The sequence below is a fragment of the Babylonia areolata genome, chromosome 2, assembly GCF_041734735.1.
Source record: "Babylonia areolata isolate BAREFJ2019XMU chromosome 2, ASM4173473v1, whole genome shotgun sequence".
Classification (NCBI taxonomy): Eukaryota; Metazoa; Mollusca; class Gastropoda; order Neogastropoda; family Buccinidae; genus Babylonia; species Babylonia areolata.
This window is the reverse complement of record NC_134877.1, coordinates 46,492,757-46,507,707: the sequence shown is the minus strand read 5'-3', so window position 1 is coordinate 46,507,707 and position 14,951 is coordinate 46,492,757. Positions and strand designations below refer to the sequence as shown.

At 47.0% G+C, this 14,951-nt stretch overlaps 1 protein-coding gene across 1 annotated transcript in view; it reads left to right on the top strand.

Moving 5' to 3' along the window:
• Positions 1–3,406: 3,406 nt before the first annotated feature.
• LOC143279468 (uncharacterized) overlaps positions 3,407–14,951 on the top strand; it is a 72,837-nt gene continuing 61,292 nt past the window's right edge. The window contains exon 1 of the mRNA XM_076583514.1: positions 3,407–5,164. Within this exon, the coding sequence (XP_076439629.1) occupies positions 4,699–5,164 (466 nt within the window). The 5' untranslated portion in view covers positions 3,407–4,698. The remainder of the gene's footprint in view (positions 5,165–14,951) is intronic.

The window sequence follows — 14,951 nt, the reverse complement described above, 5'->3', positions numbered from 1 at the left end:
TTTTTTAAACGCAATTCTGCGTCTCTGCATGTCTTTGTCCCCCCCCCCCCGTCTGTCCCTGTCAGTCTGATTCCTTAAGTGACGAACTGTAAACTTGTGTCAAATCAAGGTAGAATGCTCTCTCTCTCTCTCTCTCTCTCTCTCTCTCTCCCTCTGTGTGTGTGTGTGTGTGTTCCATTTTCTCTCCCTGTCTCCACGTCCCTCTTCCTCACAGCTAATTCACTCGGCATCAAAATAACCCAGTCCGACCCGCATGGAGAGTGGAGTCAGACCATTTGAGGCAAAATGTCTTTCAACTGAACCAACTTTCTCCTGAAACCAGCCCCCACCCCCCACCCTGTTAGTGCAGGTGAACGGTATTCATGATAATAATAACACACTGCCCGTATGCGTTGTCACGCCCCCCCCCCCACCTCCTCCTCAGTCCTCCCTCCAGCGGGCTTGTTCCTCCCCCCCACGCCCCACCCCTTACACATTTGCGACTGGACCAACTTTCACGGACCGTGTTGGACGTGCTGTTGTTTGTTCACAGACTGCCCTGTATCGACGTGCATCAGAGGCGGTAACGGCCGGGACTGGCGGCTCGTGCTGCCTCTGCTCGCCGGTAGCGCCATCGTCATTGTCGTTGTCGTCGTCGTCACCATCATCGCTGTTGTTATCTAGATCCACAAGTGAGGGCACTCAGCTCCCGCCTTCAGTGCCCGCAGCCACGGCAGCCAGTGAAGCAGCTTTGTGCCACGTGCTACCGACGCCGGCGCGGAACCGAAAGTAAGGGGCACAGTCTGGGGGTGTGGAGAAAAGATGCATGTTCTGCGCATTGTACTGTACTGTACTGTACTGTACTGTACTGTACTGTACTGCGTACGGGTCGTGTTTCGGGTATAAGTTTGTTGTTGTTGTCTGGTTTGGAGTTGGAGGAATTTTGTCGGGACAACACACACATATATACTGTTAAATGTGGACATTTTGTTATTAAGGTATTAGTGGTTAATTATAGTATTAACTATCAAGGTCTGACTAAGCCATGCGGCGTTGGGTTACGCTGCAGCTGATCAGGCATCTGCTTGGCAGATGTGGTGCAGCGTATAGTTATGGATTTGTCCGAACGCAGTGACGCCTCCTTGAGAGAACTGAAACCGAAACTAAAATGTTAATTTTCACATTTGAATGTCATTTAAAATGTAGTGTAGCGTATATGGATTTGTCCGAACAGTGACGCTTCCTTTGAGAAAACTGAAACTGAAACAAGAGTATCAATTTTCACATTTGAATATCATAAAAAAAATGGAATGGTAGGAGGGGAGGGGTGGGATTATCGTGATCTGGTTGGGATCGGGTCCCTTTCAGCGGTGAGGGGGGATGAGGTGAAACTTGTGTAACAAATCAGCGAAAATGAATTTACACGTGAACATGAACTCGTTCCATACGGAGACGCGAACTGGTTAGGAAAAAAACGTAACATATACACATCGGTTGCATCTATGGTGGACTGAGCACATATTGCATCACCATCAGGCAACAACTGACAATCGATTGCATCACCGGGGCACACAGTCACTGTTAAACAAAAGCCAAAAGCAATTTTTACCAAAATAAATATTTTTGCGTGGCACGTGGAAACAGCATGCTGCTGGGAATGCTGACTGGTTTAAAAAGAAGCCTACCACAAAACCCACGAACACTAATAAACTTTCATCTTCGCATCCAGTCAAACAAATAATATCCTACGATGAATAAGTGAACAAGCCATTTCCATATTTGGGGCATCAGTTCACCATTGCAATGTGATACGATTTGATTTTGAAAGCATTCTGAAAATGCAGAGCCATTACTGAACCCCCCCCCCCCCAACCCCCCAAACCACAAAAAAAACGACCCAAAAAACCCCAACAACAACATAAAAAAAACAAAAAAACAACAACACACAAACAAACAAACAAACAAACAAAAAAACACACAAAAAAACACGAGAGATTCTCAGACATGTAAACGATTTATTTATGTACATTTGCTGGGGTCCAACCGGCCTTCGAAGAGCGAAAGAGAGAGAGAGACAGAGAGGGATGATTGAAGAGTGGGGAAAGAGAGGAGGGAATGGGATGGAGAGAGGAAGAGAGGAAAATGGAGAGAGACACACACAAAGAGAGAGTACACGCGAAAGAGAGAGAGAGAGACAGACAGACAGAGACACAGAGAGACAGAGCTAATCCACACACTTGCTTTCCTTGTCTTTTTTTGCAAGGCAGCCGCCGGACAGCGCTGGGGAGGAGAGGCGAGGAGTGACATCATCTCTTCCCCCCCTTGCTATGAGGTCATTCCCCCTTCCCTGAGAGCGTGGCCCTGGCGCCGGGAGGCCGATCGATCGCCGGTAAAAAAGGGGGCCAGGCGTCCGCGCACGGGACAGACGCCGAGCGGGTGGGACTGCACTGCACGTGGCCATCGGTGGCTCTCCCATGACCCACTGCTGATTTGCTGCCGTTGCCTCCTCCTCCCTTCAAACTTTTCGCACAGAGAGGCAACTTTTGATTCTGCCCCAGGAACTTGTTTCTCCTCCGAGGTCTTGTCTTCAGGGGCTTGGAGAGGCTCTTCCGCGTTTTCTTCTTCTTCTCGACAGCTCAGTTTTTGGGTTTTTTTTTTTTTTAATTGTTGTTGCACCACTGTGTTGACAGCATCATCGTGTTTCATCATCGGTAGGTAACTTGTTTTTTGGTTATAGCTTCTTGTCCCAACATAAGATTCGACGACTGTTCATTCATTGTGTGAGTGTATGTGTGTGTGTGTGTGTGTGTGTGTGTGTGTGTGTTCGGCTGATTTTGCCGCGGGCTGTCTGCAGCTGATCACACAACACCATTTGCTCCTTCCCCCCACTCCCCGTTTCCCGGCCCCCACTCCCTCCATCCCAAACAGTGGACTCTGATTTTACAGCCAGTCAGTTATTCTGCTTAAGTAACAGAATCTTTTCTTCTTGAATCATGCAGCAAACCTGGTCGGTTCTGCTATTGTACACGCTCCGTGAATAATGTAAACAGCTTTGAATACTAATAGGAAGTGAACGCCAGAACTCCTTTTACAAATTCAAACGACCAGTTTTGTCTTCAACGGACGCCTTTGAAATAAATAGAGCTTGTCAGTGTTGTGCGTCCGCATGTCCACGTATCTGATAGCGCACCAGGCTGAGCGCACCATTGGCTGACGTAACACAGTGACTCCGTGAAAATATCTGTGCAAAGTTTCGGACTTTGCTTGAGGTGGTTATACTGAAATCTGCCCCGCAATGCTTTTTTATTGAAATCTAGCGATTAAGATCACCTCCGCGACATTAGTCTCTTGCGATGTTTGCTCTTTTAATGAGACAGATAAGCAGTGTGTCGAACTAAAAGCGCTAGAAGACAATTAACTGTGGACATAATAGTGAACGAAAAAACAAAAGGAACAACATCAAAAAATAAAAACGTGTTACACGAACAAGAAACTTGGGTGATGCTGCGTGCACACAAGCAGTGTCCAGTGTGCCCCAACCAAAAAACATAATAGAAACGCTTTTGTCAGGTTTTTTTGTGACCTGGTCACTTATTTTCACAAATACGGCAAGAAAACAATTCTTTGCGTGTAATCATCATACCACAAGGTAAAGAAACGATGTATTAGTGTTCCTTACAAATAAAATCTGGACCATTCCACCACCACCACCGCCCCACCACTCTCCCAGCCCCTTCTCGTGGTGAGTGAAGGTTGACTCAACAGTCTCAGTCAGACGTCTGGAGCTCATGTGTTCTCACACCCGCCGTCCACGTTGACAACACGAGAAAACCCCGGTCCTTTATCACCCAGAGTGCAGGCCCTTTATCACCTTCCTGACAGAGTGCAAACCCTTTATCAACACAGTGACAGGCCGAGTGAAGGCGCTTTCTCTACTCGCGGTCAAGCGACTGGCTGGACAGACGTTCATGTCGAACGGACAGATCCTTGAAATAAGCGTTCGTGAAAGTCTTCTTCTTTCAGCCCAGTCGGACGCGAGAGACAAACGAGAATCAGTTTGGAACTTGAGTCAAATGCGAGAAGCAGTATAACACGTGCCTGCTAAACAAAGAAGAGAACGTCTTGGAGCTCAGAGACCGCCAGGCAATCAGTCAAACTGCACCACAGAGTCAGCTGATGACAACACAGTACCCATTTCTGTCGTTTTTTTGTTTGTTTGCTGTTGGGTCTTTTTTTGTTGTTTTTTTTGGCACGACAGCCATTGCAGTGATTTTGGATCTGTGCCAGGAAACCATTCCACTGTTTGACATTTTGAGCTAGTACACACGTGACAACCAGTTACAAAATATATTGACTCTAAATACTGAAAATAAACATCATAACAACAACAATTGTCACCTTTTTTTTTTAGGTCGGCAAGACTAGAGTCCATGCGATATAAACACCGCTGATTATAACTGAACCCTTGTAGTAACTGACACCCAGAGAGAGAGAGGGTTTGGCAGAATCGCCAACTCTTACCACGTTCACTACTTAGTACCACCACCACCATCAAGACAGCAGCAGGAAACGAGACACCAACTACTACAACCAACAGTATTAAAAAAAACGAAAAACTCCTTGAAAACTTAAGAACAGGTTAAGAAGCAAAATCAAGAACGGGTGAAAATAAGGAAAAAAAAGAAAAGAAAAAAAAAATCAAAAGAAACTACCAATGAGATGCACCTCCACGCGGATTCCAGCAGCACCCTGACGATGATGCACGTGCTGACGACGGCGACGGGCAGGCTGCTGAACCAGTGGCTGCTGACGTTGACCTGGGCCTGTCTCATGTTGCACGTGCTGCACGAGCACGCGCACACGGGGGGGTCGTGGTCCGCCGACGCCTCACAGTCCTCGCCGCATTTCCGCCTGAACAAAACCTACCTGGACCAGGTGAACAAGCTGGTCTGGATGAACCGCTTCCGCAAGGCCCTTGAGGTGGCCGAGGGCCAGTCCTCACGCGCTGCCAACGAGATACAGGACGACGGCGGCGTGGCCAGGGGCAGGAGCGTGACGCACGCGCCTCCGGTGACCGTGACCCCTGGCGCCAGCGGCAGTGGCAGTGACAGCGGCGGCGCCGGCGGCAAGGATCGTCCCCAATTCAAGAGCATCCCTCCTCTTATCGTCTTCTCCAATTCCGAAGGTCAGCGCTGGGTTTTGTCTTGCTTCTTCTTTTTCTTACTTTCCTTCCCTTTTTTTTTATTTTAAGATTTTACATTTCGTCGTCATAGTCATAGTCATCATCATAATCATCACTATCATCATCATCGTCGTCGTTGTTGTCGTCTTCATTATTCACCAACATTCCTCCACCCAGTCGGTCTATTCTTAGTCCGAGGGTTTCTTTCTTCTTTCTTTCCTTTCCGCTTCTTGTTTTCGTTATCATCATCATCATCACCATCATTATTATCATAATCACCCACCCCCTACACTTTTCGTATAATTGTGTGTGTGTGTGTGTGTGTGTGTGTGTGTGTGTGTGCGTGTGTGCGTGCGCGAGCGAATATTCATTTGCGGATATTGAAGAAACAGTGCGAACAGTGGCCCGAGTACCTTGAAAAACTCATGCACGGTTCGATGAATCATTTCGCGTGAACCCGAAAATGGCAGATGGGGGAAAAGAAAATGAACCAGCCTCCCCTCACACCTACACCTACCATACCCGTTGCTTTCCTTTCAAAACTGAACAGAAACAAAAGCCAGCAGAAAGCGATGCTGATTTGTCTGCAGTCTTGATGGTTTTATTTTCTGTTCGTCTGCCTCTAAATCACACACATGCGCACCCACCCACCCACAAGCACACTAACCACCGCATTGCAACTATGAAAATGGGTGAAAGAATGAGTGAGTGTGTGTGAGTGTGCGCACGCGAGTGTGTAAGCGTGCTTTAATACAACTCGCGCGTGTGTGAATGTGTTTATATGGTGCAGTGTGTGTGTGTGTGTGTGTGTGTGTGTGTGTGTGTGTGTGTGTGTGTGTGTGTGTGTGTGTGTGTTCTTTACAATATTCCTTTACATTGCAATCATTCATCCTGTTCCTTACTTCTTGTTCCACATGTATTCGGGTTGGTTTTTTTTTTTTTGTGGTTTTTGTGTGGTGTGTTTCCCCTCTCAACAAAACGGGCTTTCTTTACAGTGTGTGCGTGCGCAATTCGTAAACCCTGTTTCATCAACGAAATGGAATAGCATCTTGATAATGGCCATGGCCGTCAAACTCTACAAAGGGCCTTGCGATGTCGGGACGAGCGGATCGGGGTCCACCTACCTTTCCGAGACCAAGACACAATGGATATCAATCCCCCCCCCCCCCCAGCCCTCCGGACGGCCGCAAAAGGCAATAGTACATTAAAATGTTTCTCCTTTGAGCTTAGCTGTAAGTATATAATTTTGCGCTCATGGAAGTGTAAACTGTGATAACAGCAACTCACCTTTCCAATATTGATTTGTATTCTCCTCTCTAATGGTCTCTTAGTAAGTGTGCGCTTAGATATGATGTATGCTGTTTATATATATCTTTTTTTTATTATTGGGTTTTGCCCATCTACCTACCCATATCTGTCTGCCCAATGCAACAGCCTGGATAAATGACACACTTACTTGAAAAACAAACAAACAAAATAACAAACTAACAAACTGGCCAAGAGAAGAATTCTGCCTGAACCAAGGCAATATAATACAATACAATGCGTCTTTGTTTAAACCGATCGGGGAGTATTTGAAGATGTATTGTGTGATTCGACGGTCTGGTATCTTGTAATCAAACTACCACTTGACAACCAAAAGATGCCGTCTCTTTGTGTCAGCTGGTTATCCTTCAATGGGGTTCCACGTCCAGTCGACAACCACCCACCTCAACGGACACGGTCGCCTGTCGGAAATTATAACCGTCCCAGGAAAGTGGAAGATGAGGTGGGGATCTATCCCTCCATCCTTGGAAAGTGGGGAGAGAGGTGGGGATCTATCCCTCTATCCTAGAAAAGTTGGGAGAGGTGGGGATCTATCCCTCCATCCCAGGAAAGTGGAGAGAGGAGGTGGGGATCTATCCCTCCATCCTAGAAAAGTTGGGAGAGGTGGGGATCTATCCCTCCATCCTTGGAAAGTGGGGAGAGGTGGTGGGGATCTATCCCTCTATCCCAGGAAAGTGGAGAGAGGTAGTGGGGATCTATCCCTCCATCCCAGGAAAGTGGGGAGAGGAGGTGGGGATCTATCCTTCCATCCTTGGAAAGTGGGGAAGGGAGGTGGGGATCTATCCCTCCATCCTTGGAAAGTGTGGAGAGGTGGTGGGGATCTATCCCTCCATCCCAGGAAAGTGGGGAGAGGTGGGGATCTATCCCTCCATCCTTGGAATGGGGAGAGTGGGGATCTATCCCTCCATCCCAGGAAAGTGGGGAGAGGAGGTGGGGATCTATCCTTCCAACACACACACACACACACACACACACACGAGAAGAGAGGTGGTAGGTGGTAACAGTACGGTTAGTTCGTAGCCTACTCACCTCTTAACTGTTTGAAAAGAAACCCAAACAACAACAACAACAAAAACAACAAAACAAAAAACAAACAAACAAAAACAACCAAACGAAACAAACAACAACAGCAACAATAAAAAAACCTGTACACCAAAAAACACATAGGGGAATCACAGCAGCTGGAAATTAACAAATAATGAGGCCAGGAGATAAAATGATTAACAAATGGTAAAGAGTGGTAAGTATCTCCATTCACAAGGTACACAACTTCAAGTCAGTGGCTGCTTACGCTACCGATTCAGCAAGCACACAGGTAAATAAAAGGTACATTGGAAGCGTCTGGGTTTGTTCCAAAGTACCTTTTATTTACCTGTGTCTGGGTTTGTTCCAATGTACCTTTTTATTTACCTATTTTTAACTGTGTGCTAGCTGAATCGGTAGCGTAAGCAGCACTGACTGGAAGTTGTGTACCTTGTGAATGGAGAGAGTTACCACTCTGTACTATTTTTATCACAGCAGCATTTTGTGTTGCTCATTGACGTGCGTACTTCAGCCGTGTGGAGTTTTCCTGTGGGGTGATGGAGGCGGGACGAAGGGTGATGGGCAGGCGGAGGGCTGGGGGAGTTGTTTTTTTTTTTTTTTTTTTTTTTTAAGGTGTGGGACGTAGTGCGCGGAGGAGAGAGAGAGAGAGAGAGAGAGAGAGGGGGGGGGGCGGGGGGGGAGGGGGGGGGGCGGCGTGGTCTGTGTGTGTGTGTGTGTGTGTGTGTGTGAACGAGTGAGGAAGAGAGAGAGAGACAGAGATAGAGAGAGACAGAGAGAGCACGCGAAAGATTGACTCAGGAAGTTGTATGTTGTAATTAACTAACCTCAGAGAGAGAGAAAGAGAGAGAGAAGAGAGAGAGAGAGAGAGAGAGAGAGGGGGGGGGGGGCAAGACAAAAAAAATCCATTACTGAGGTTAATGGACATGCGAACTTGTACATGTTTTTTTTTTTATAATTCTTTTACATACAGGCCTAAAAACTGAAAGCAGAGAGAGAGAGAGAGCGAGAGAGAGCGAGAGAGAGAGAGGTGGGGCGCAGAGATGAGCAGGAAGTCTATTAAGCGTTGAAGAGTTAGAAACATATTGCACACACACACGCGCGCGCACACACGCAGACACATACACACACACTTACACACACATACACACACACACACACACGTACTTACACCCCCACCTGCCCCACACCCCCCGCACGCACACACACACGGGCCATCCAACACGCGCTCAGTAATGTTTGACCCAAAGATGAAAGAACGCTGCAAGCAACATACTACGATGTTTACAGTTGCCAACAACCACTTCAGTTTCATAAATTTTCAAATGTTAGAACTGCTCTGAAACTGGGTCGAAAAGGACTTCTTTTTTTTCCTTCTCTCTCTCTTTCAGTATGGCAGATTATACGTATGCACTCGTGCTCTAACAGTAGTCTGCACATGATGAGTTGTAGGTGTTTGGGTGTTTAACCCTTTGACTACTGCTGACGAGTAAGAACATTCGTCAGTTAAGGGGCTGTCGCCCATCTGAGATAAGACAGAGTTCTTATACAGGCCAAAGAAACTCCGCTGTTTCCATTGTTTATTTGGACTTCTTCGTTTTTGGAGGCTGCATTACGTTTTGTTGTTGAGCAAAAATCATTTACATCGTCGGTGAAAAGTAGTTTACTGCACTTCCACCTCATGGCCTTGGCACTGATCTCATTTCTGTCAAGGTGTAGAAGTCGAGGGGTTAATAAAATCTCGGAAAATATCTCCCGGCCTCGTACCCGTGATTCGGCACCGTATGTAATAATAATTTTCTGCCGGTTGCTTCCATCTTCATCTTTTCCTTCTTCGTCTTCTTCTTCTTCTTCTTCTTCGTGAGCTGCAACTCCCACATTCACTCGTATGTATACGAATGGGTTTTTACGTGTATGACCGTTTTTACCCCGCTATGTAGGCAGCCATACTCCGTTTTCGGGGATGTGCATGCTGGGCATGTTCTTGTTTCCATAAACCACCGAACGCTGACATAGATTACAGGATCTTTAACGTGCGTATTTGATCTTCTGCTTGCGTTTGCGCACGAAGGGGGTTCAGGCATTGAATTGTGTTGCATTGTGTTGTGTTGCATTGCATTGTGTTGCATTAGGTTGTGTTGCATTGCGTTGCATTGCACTGTGTTGCATTGCATTGTATTGTAACAGCATTAGGTTGTGTTGCATTGCATTGTATTGTGTTGCATTGCATTGTATTGTGTTCCATTGCATTGCATTGTGCTGCATTAGGTTGTGTTCCATTGCATTGTATTGTGTTGCATTGCATTGTATTGTGTTCCATTGCATTGCATTGTGCTGCATTAGGTTGTGTTCCATTGCATTGTATTGTGCTGCATTAGGTTGTGTTCCATTGCATTGTATTGTGTTGCATTGCATTGTATTGTATTGTGTTGCATTGCATTGCATTGTGCTGCATTAGGTTGTGTTCCATTGCATTGTATTGTGCTGCATTAGGTTGTGTTCCATTGCATTGTATTGTGTTGCATTGCATTGTATTGTATTGTGTTGCATTGCATTGCATTGTACTGCATTAGGTTGTATTGCATTGCTTTGTATTATGTTGTGTTGCATTGCATTGTATTGTGTTGCATTGTGTTGTATTGCGCTGCACTGTATTGTAATCTTATTGTAATGTATTGCGCGCGCGCGACCAAACATTAGCAGCAGTGGTAGCAGCAGAGGGGCTGTACCCGCTATGCTGATGCAACCTTGTCTTTTGGATGAAGTGCATGGTTGCGTGTCACTTCATTCATTAGCGAGTTGGTTCGGAAATTGTCGGCCAAGTGTGAAATTCGGTGTTTCTTTCTCCCTTCCCTCCCTCCCTCCCTCCCTCCCTCCTCCTCCTCTCCCTCAGTCACTCTCTCCATCAGTTTTACTACTGTTTTAGCACTGAGATAATGTGTGTGTGTGTGTGTGTGTGTGTGTGTGTGTGTGTGTGTGTGTGTGAGGTGGGGGTTGGGGGGCAGGAGGTAGGGGCGTGTGTAAACGTGTGTGTGTGTGTGTGTGTGTGTGTGTGTGTGTGTGTGTGTGTGTACGTGCGCGCGTGTTCTTATGTGTGTGTGTGCGTGTACATGTGTGTGTGTTTGTAATGGGGCGAGGAAGAAGGGAGTGTTCGTGTGTCATCATGCAGGTGTGTGTATGTGCCACACACACACACGCACACACACACACACACAGACAGACAGACACACAGACACACAGACACACACACACACACAAACACGCACACACACACAGAGTGAGAGAGAGATAATGGCATAAACATTAACATAAACATGTAACATGAAAAAACAATGCTATTCTTTTTCAACGATGACAGTAACCGCATGTCTGCACCCGCGCGTGCGCGCCAGCCAACCCCCCTACCCCCGCCTCCGTCCCCAGCAACCCCCACTCCCCACATCCCCCCCCCCCTCTCTCTCTCTCTCTCTCTCACACACACACACACACCTATGAACGTCAGGAAACAATACCAATTATACCCCGCGGCAGTCTAGCCACACCGGACAAATTGAGTAGCTGCAACTAAACCAGCGTTGGGCGGAGCTGTCCCCTTGGTAAAATCACACACACACGTACACGAACCGCCAACCTATTGATAAACGGGGCCCGAAATAGGACCCTCGGAGAGATGGCCGACTCTCAAAATACCACGTTCACCTTGGTCTCTTGTTTTGACAAGGGTGCTGTAACATAGCCGCTACCTGCCCTGAAAAAGGTGAGATTTGTCGGTGTGCACCCCTCAGCACCACACCCCAACACCACCCCCAGTCATCAAAGGAGTCTGACCTGCCGACTGTGAAATCCATTGTTTGCATGGTCTGTGTGGTGAGTGGTGAGGTGAGGTGGGTAGGGTTGAGGGTATATATATATGTGTGTATATATAGAGAGAGAGAGAGAGAAAGAGAGAGAGAGAGAGAGAGAGAGAGAGAGATGTGTGTGTGCTAGAGAGGTGAGTGGGGTGAGAGTGTATAACAGATAGGTGAGTGTGTGTGTGTGTGTGTGTGTGTCTGCGCGCGCGCGCGTGTGTATGTATGTGTGCTAGGGATGTTAGTGGGATGAGGGTGTATATGGACAGGTGAGGGTGTGATTATGACTGTGTGTGGAGGGGGGTTGGGTGGGTAGGGGTAATATACGACATTGTAAATAACCGCTTTTTGGGCTCGGCACCAGTAGACTACGGCTTTCTTTGTTGTCTTTAATTTCAGTAAAGTACACTGGATGCGGCTGAATTCTGTCTCACTAATACACAGAGAAACGTCCCCATCTTTCAGAACTGGTCGACTCGTGGTTGCCTTGACAACCTTAAAGGTTATTGTGCCTTGTAACAAAATTCTTCACTTCAGTTTGATTAAAATGCATTTGCTAACCGCAGAATAGTTGCATTGTGGTTTGATCATACCACTACCATCACAAAACACTAAACGATGATGTAATTTACAAATGCCCCTGTACGTCTCCACAATCAAACGCTTGGATTATGTTTTACCAGGAGACGGCTGATGTCAGTCTGTATCTAGCACATTACACTTCTCAGTTGAATTTGTTGATAGTTAGATCAGTTACCACTGATAAAACTCAGACGGTAACCATGTCGTTTTGGATATGACGGGCGCAATAGCCGAGTGGTTAAAGCGTTGGACTTTCAATATGAGGGTCCCGGGTTCGAATCTCGGTGACGGCACCTGGTGGGTAAAGGGTGGAAATTTTTTTTCCGATTTCGCAGGTCAGCATAGTTATGTGCAGACCTGCTTGTGCCTGAACCCCCTTCATGTGTATACGCAAGCAGATCAAACACGCACGCTAAAGATCCTGTAATCTACGTCTGCGTTCGGTGGGTTATGGAAACAAGAACATACCCAGAATGCACACCCCCGAATACGGAGTATGGCTGCCTACATGGCGGGGTAAAAACGGTCATACACGTAAAAGCCCACTCGTGTACATACGAGTGAACGTGGGATTTGCAGCCTACGAACGAAGAAGAAGATGTTTTGGATATGTCATACTTCATCCATCCAATTTTTGTCCCGCTAGGGTCGTTGTCATTTCATAGCTGATGTCGTGACTGCCGAATGATTCAACATTCAGTTTCCGTCCCGATGGTCCGTGTGGTTTGAATCCAGCAGCACATGATTGGTTCAAGGTCGAGATTATTTCCAGCCTCTCAGGTCAGAATAGTGCCTGCACGTCTGTTGGTATGGTGCCTTATTCCTTTTGCAGATTTTCTCGTCCCTGGAAAAAAACAAAAATACACACGTTGGGAGACCATTCCATCATAGATGTCAGGTTTTTGGTGGGTTATGAAAACACAAACATAACCAGTATGCATTCATTCCTACCCCCCCCCCCCACCCCCCAAACAAACAAAGAAACAACAACCCCCCTGACCCCCGTCACCACCATCCCCCCGAAAAACAACATCAACAACAAACCAACAACAACAAAACAAACAAACAAACAACAACAATAAAACAAAACAAAAACGGATTGTGGCTGGCTGATTAGCGGAGGAAAAACACTGAGCAGATAATTATGATAAGCCAAAGAAAACCCCTGGTTCACAATATGAAAACCAAACCATGTTGCTATTTTGCCCAGCCCACCACCACCCGCAAAAAGAGGGGGCCACCACCACCACCAGCACCTCAGCCGTTGGCAGAAATCAGTGAACGTGAGAAGTAAAGTGCAAAAAGCCCCAGGAAGAAGTGTCTGCAGCCTAGTTTGCAGCACGTACCTTTCACATCCCGTTGTATTGGAGTCTCTCCACAGTTCTGTCAAAAGAGGCTGCTTCGTCTTCTGCCTTCCTCCACCCCACCCCACCCCACCACCTCCCACAGGATCCCCCCTCCTCTAGCCCCCCCCAACCCCCCCTCATTCCCATAACCCCCTGCTCCCCGCGACTTGTCTGCTATTTTCATCATTTCCTTCCTCTCTCTAACCTCCCCTCTCTCAGCCATATCGATCACAGTTAAACACTTCATTTCCATCCCTTCTACGTGAGCTGAATGCTTTGCTATGTAAGTGGCGGGCGTTATTTCCGATACGTGTTCTTTAACCATGACCGGAATCACTGATTTGTAAGAGGGGAGGTGGAGGTGGGGGGAAGGGGAGGGCGGTGGGGGGGAGGGGGGGGGGGCAGAGAAAGAGAGTTTGAAATGTTGTGTTGACTCTGCGCGCCCGAGTCTCTCTCTCTCTCTTTCTCATCTTTGCGTGTGTGTGTGTGTGTGTGTGTATGTGTGTGTGTGTGAGAGAGAGAGAGAGAGAGAGAGAGAGAGAGAGATGGGAACAGACAGACATGCCTGCTCGTTTGTGTGTTTGCGCGTGCAACAACTAGAACCAGCAAGCCGACAACTGAAAGTCATACGCACATAATTATTATCATGATGTAGATACTAATATAGTGCCTGTTCTCGGTCAGAGACCAAGATCTAAGCGCTTTACAAACACGGAATCATTTTACACAACAGGCTGCCTACCTGGATAGAGCCAACTGACGGCTGCCAATAGGCGCTCACCATTCGTTTCCTCTGTCAGTCAGTCATGTTCAGTCATGCACGCACACACATACTCACACAGACATGTAACATTTTATGTGTTTAGCTGCTTTGTTTATTTACCCCGCCATCTAGGCAGCGACACTCCGTTTTCTGGATGGTACATGCTGAATAAGTTCTTGTTTCCATAACCCAACGAACCCTGACATGGATTACCCGGATCTTAAACGTGCGTATTTGATCTTCTGCGTGCGTATACACGCGAAGAAGGTTTCAAGCAGGTCTGCACTTGCTGATTTGGGAGATCGGAAAAATCTCCACCCTTTACCCATCACATGCGACGGGGTACGAACTCCCGAACACACGAAGGGGGTTCAGGCACTAGCAAGTCAGCACATATGTTGCACCTAGGAGATCGGAAAAGTCTCCACCCTTAATCCACCAGATTCGACGGGGATCGAACTCAGGCGACTGATAATCCAGCGAGTGCTCTGACCATTTAACCATCGCACCCGGCATGCGGTAACGATGAAAACGACAGCAATATTACCCTGTCCAAATCGGTCACCGGTAAGCTAAACGCATTCGGGTTGCATCCTCCGAAAGAAAGAAAAGAACAAAACAAAACGTTTCCAGAAACCAGACCAGAGCTAAATAATCTCCGGCCAAAAATATCGGGCACTCGGCTAACTGGTGTTTACGATTGGAAGGGGGCATTCTGACACAACTGCGATTGTCTCATTGTCTCTGAGCTATGTTGAATGACGTAATAATTCTCGTCATAATGCGGTTAAAAAATACAACAAAAAAACCAAAAAAACAACAACAACAGGGGATGCTGTTCATGATAAAAGTGCAGAGATCAAATTTCGACACAATCCGATTCT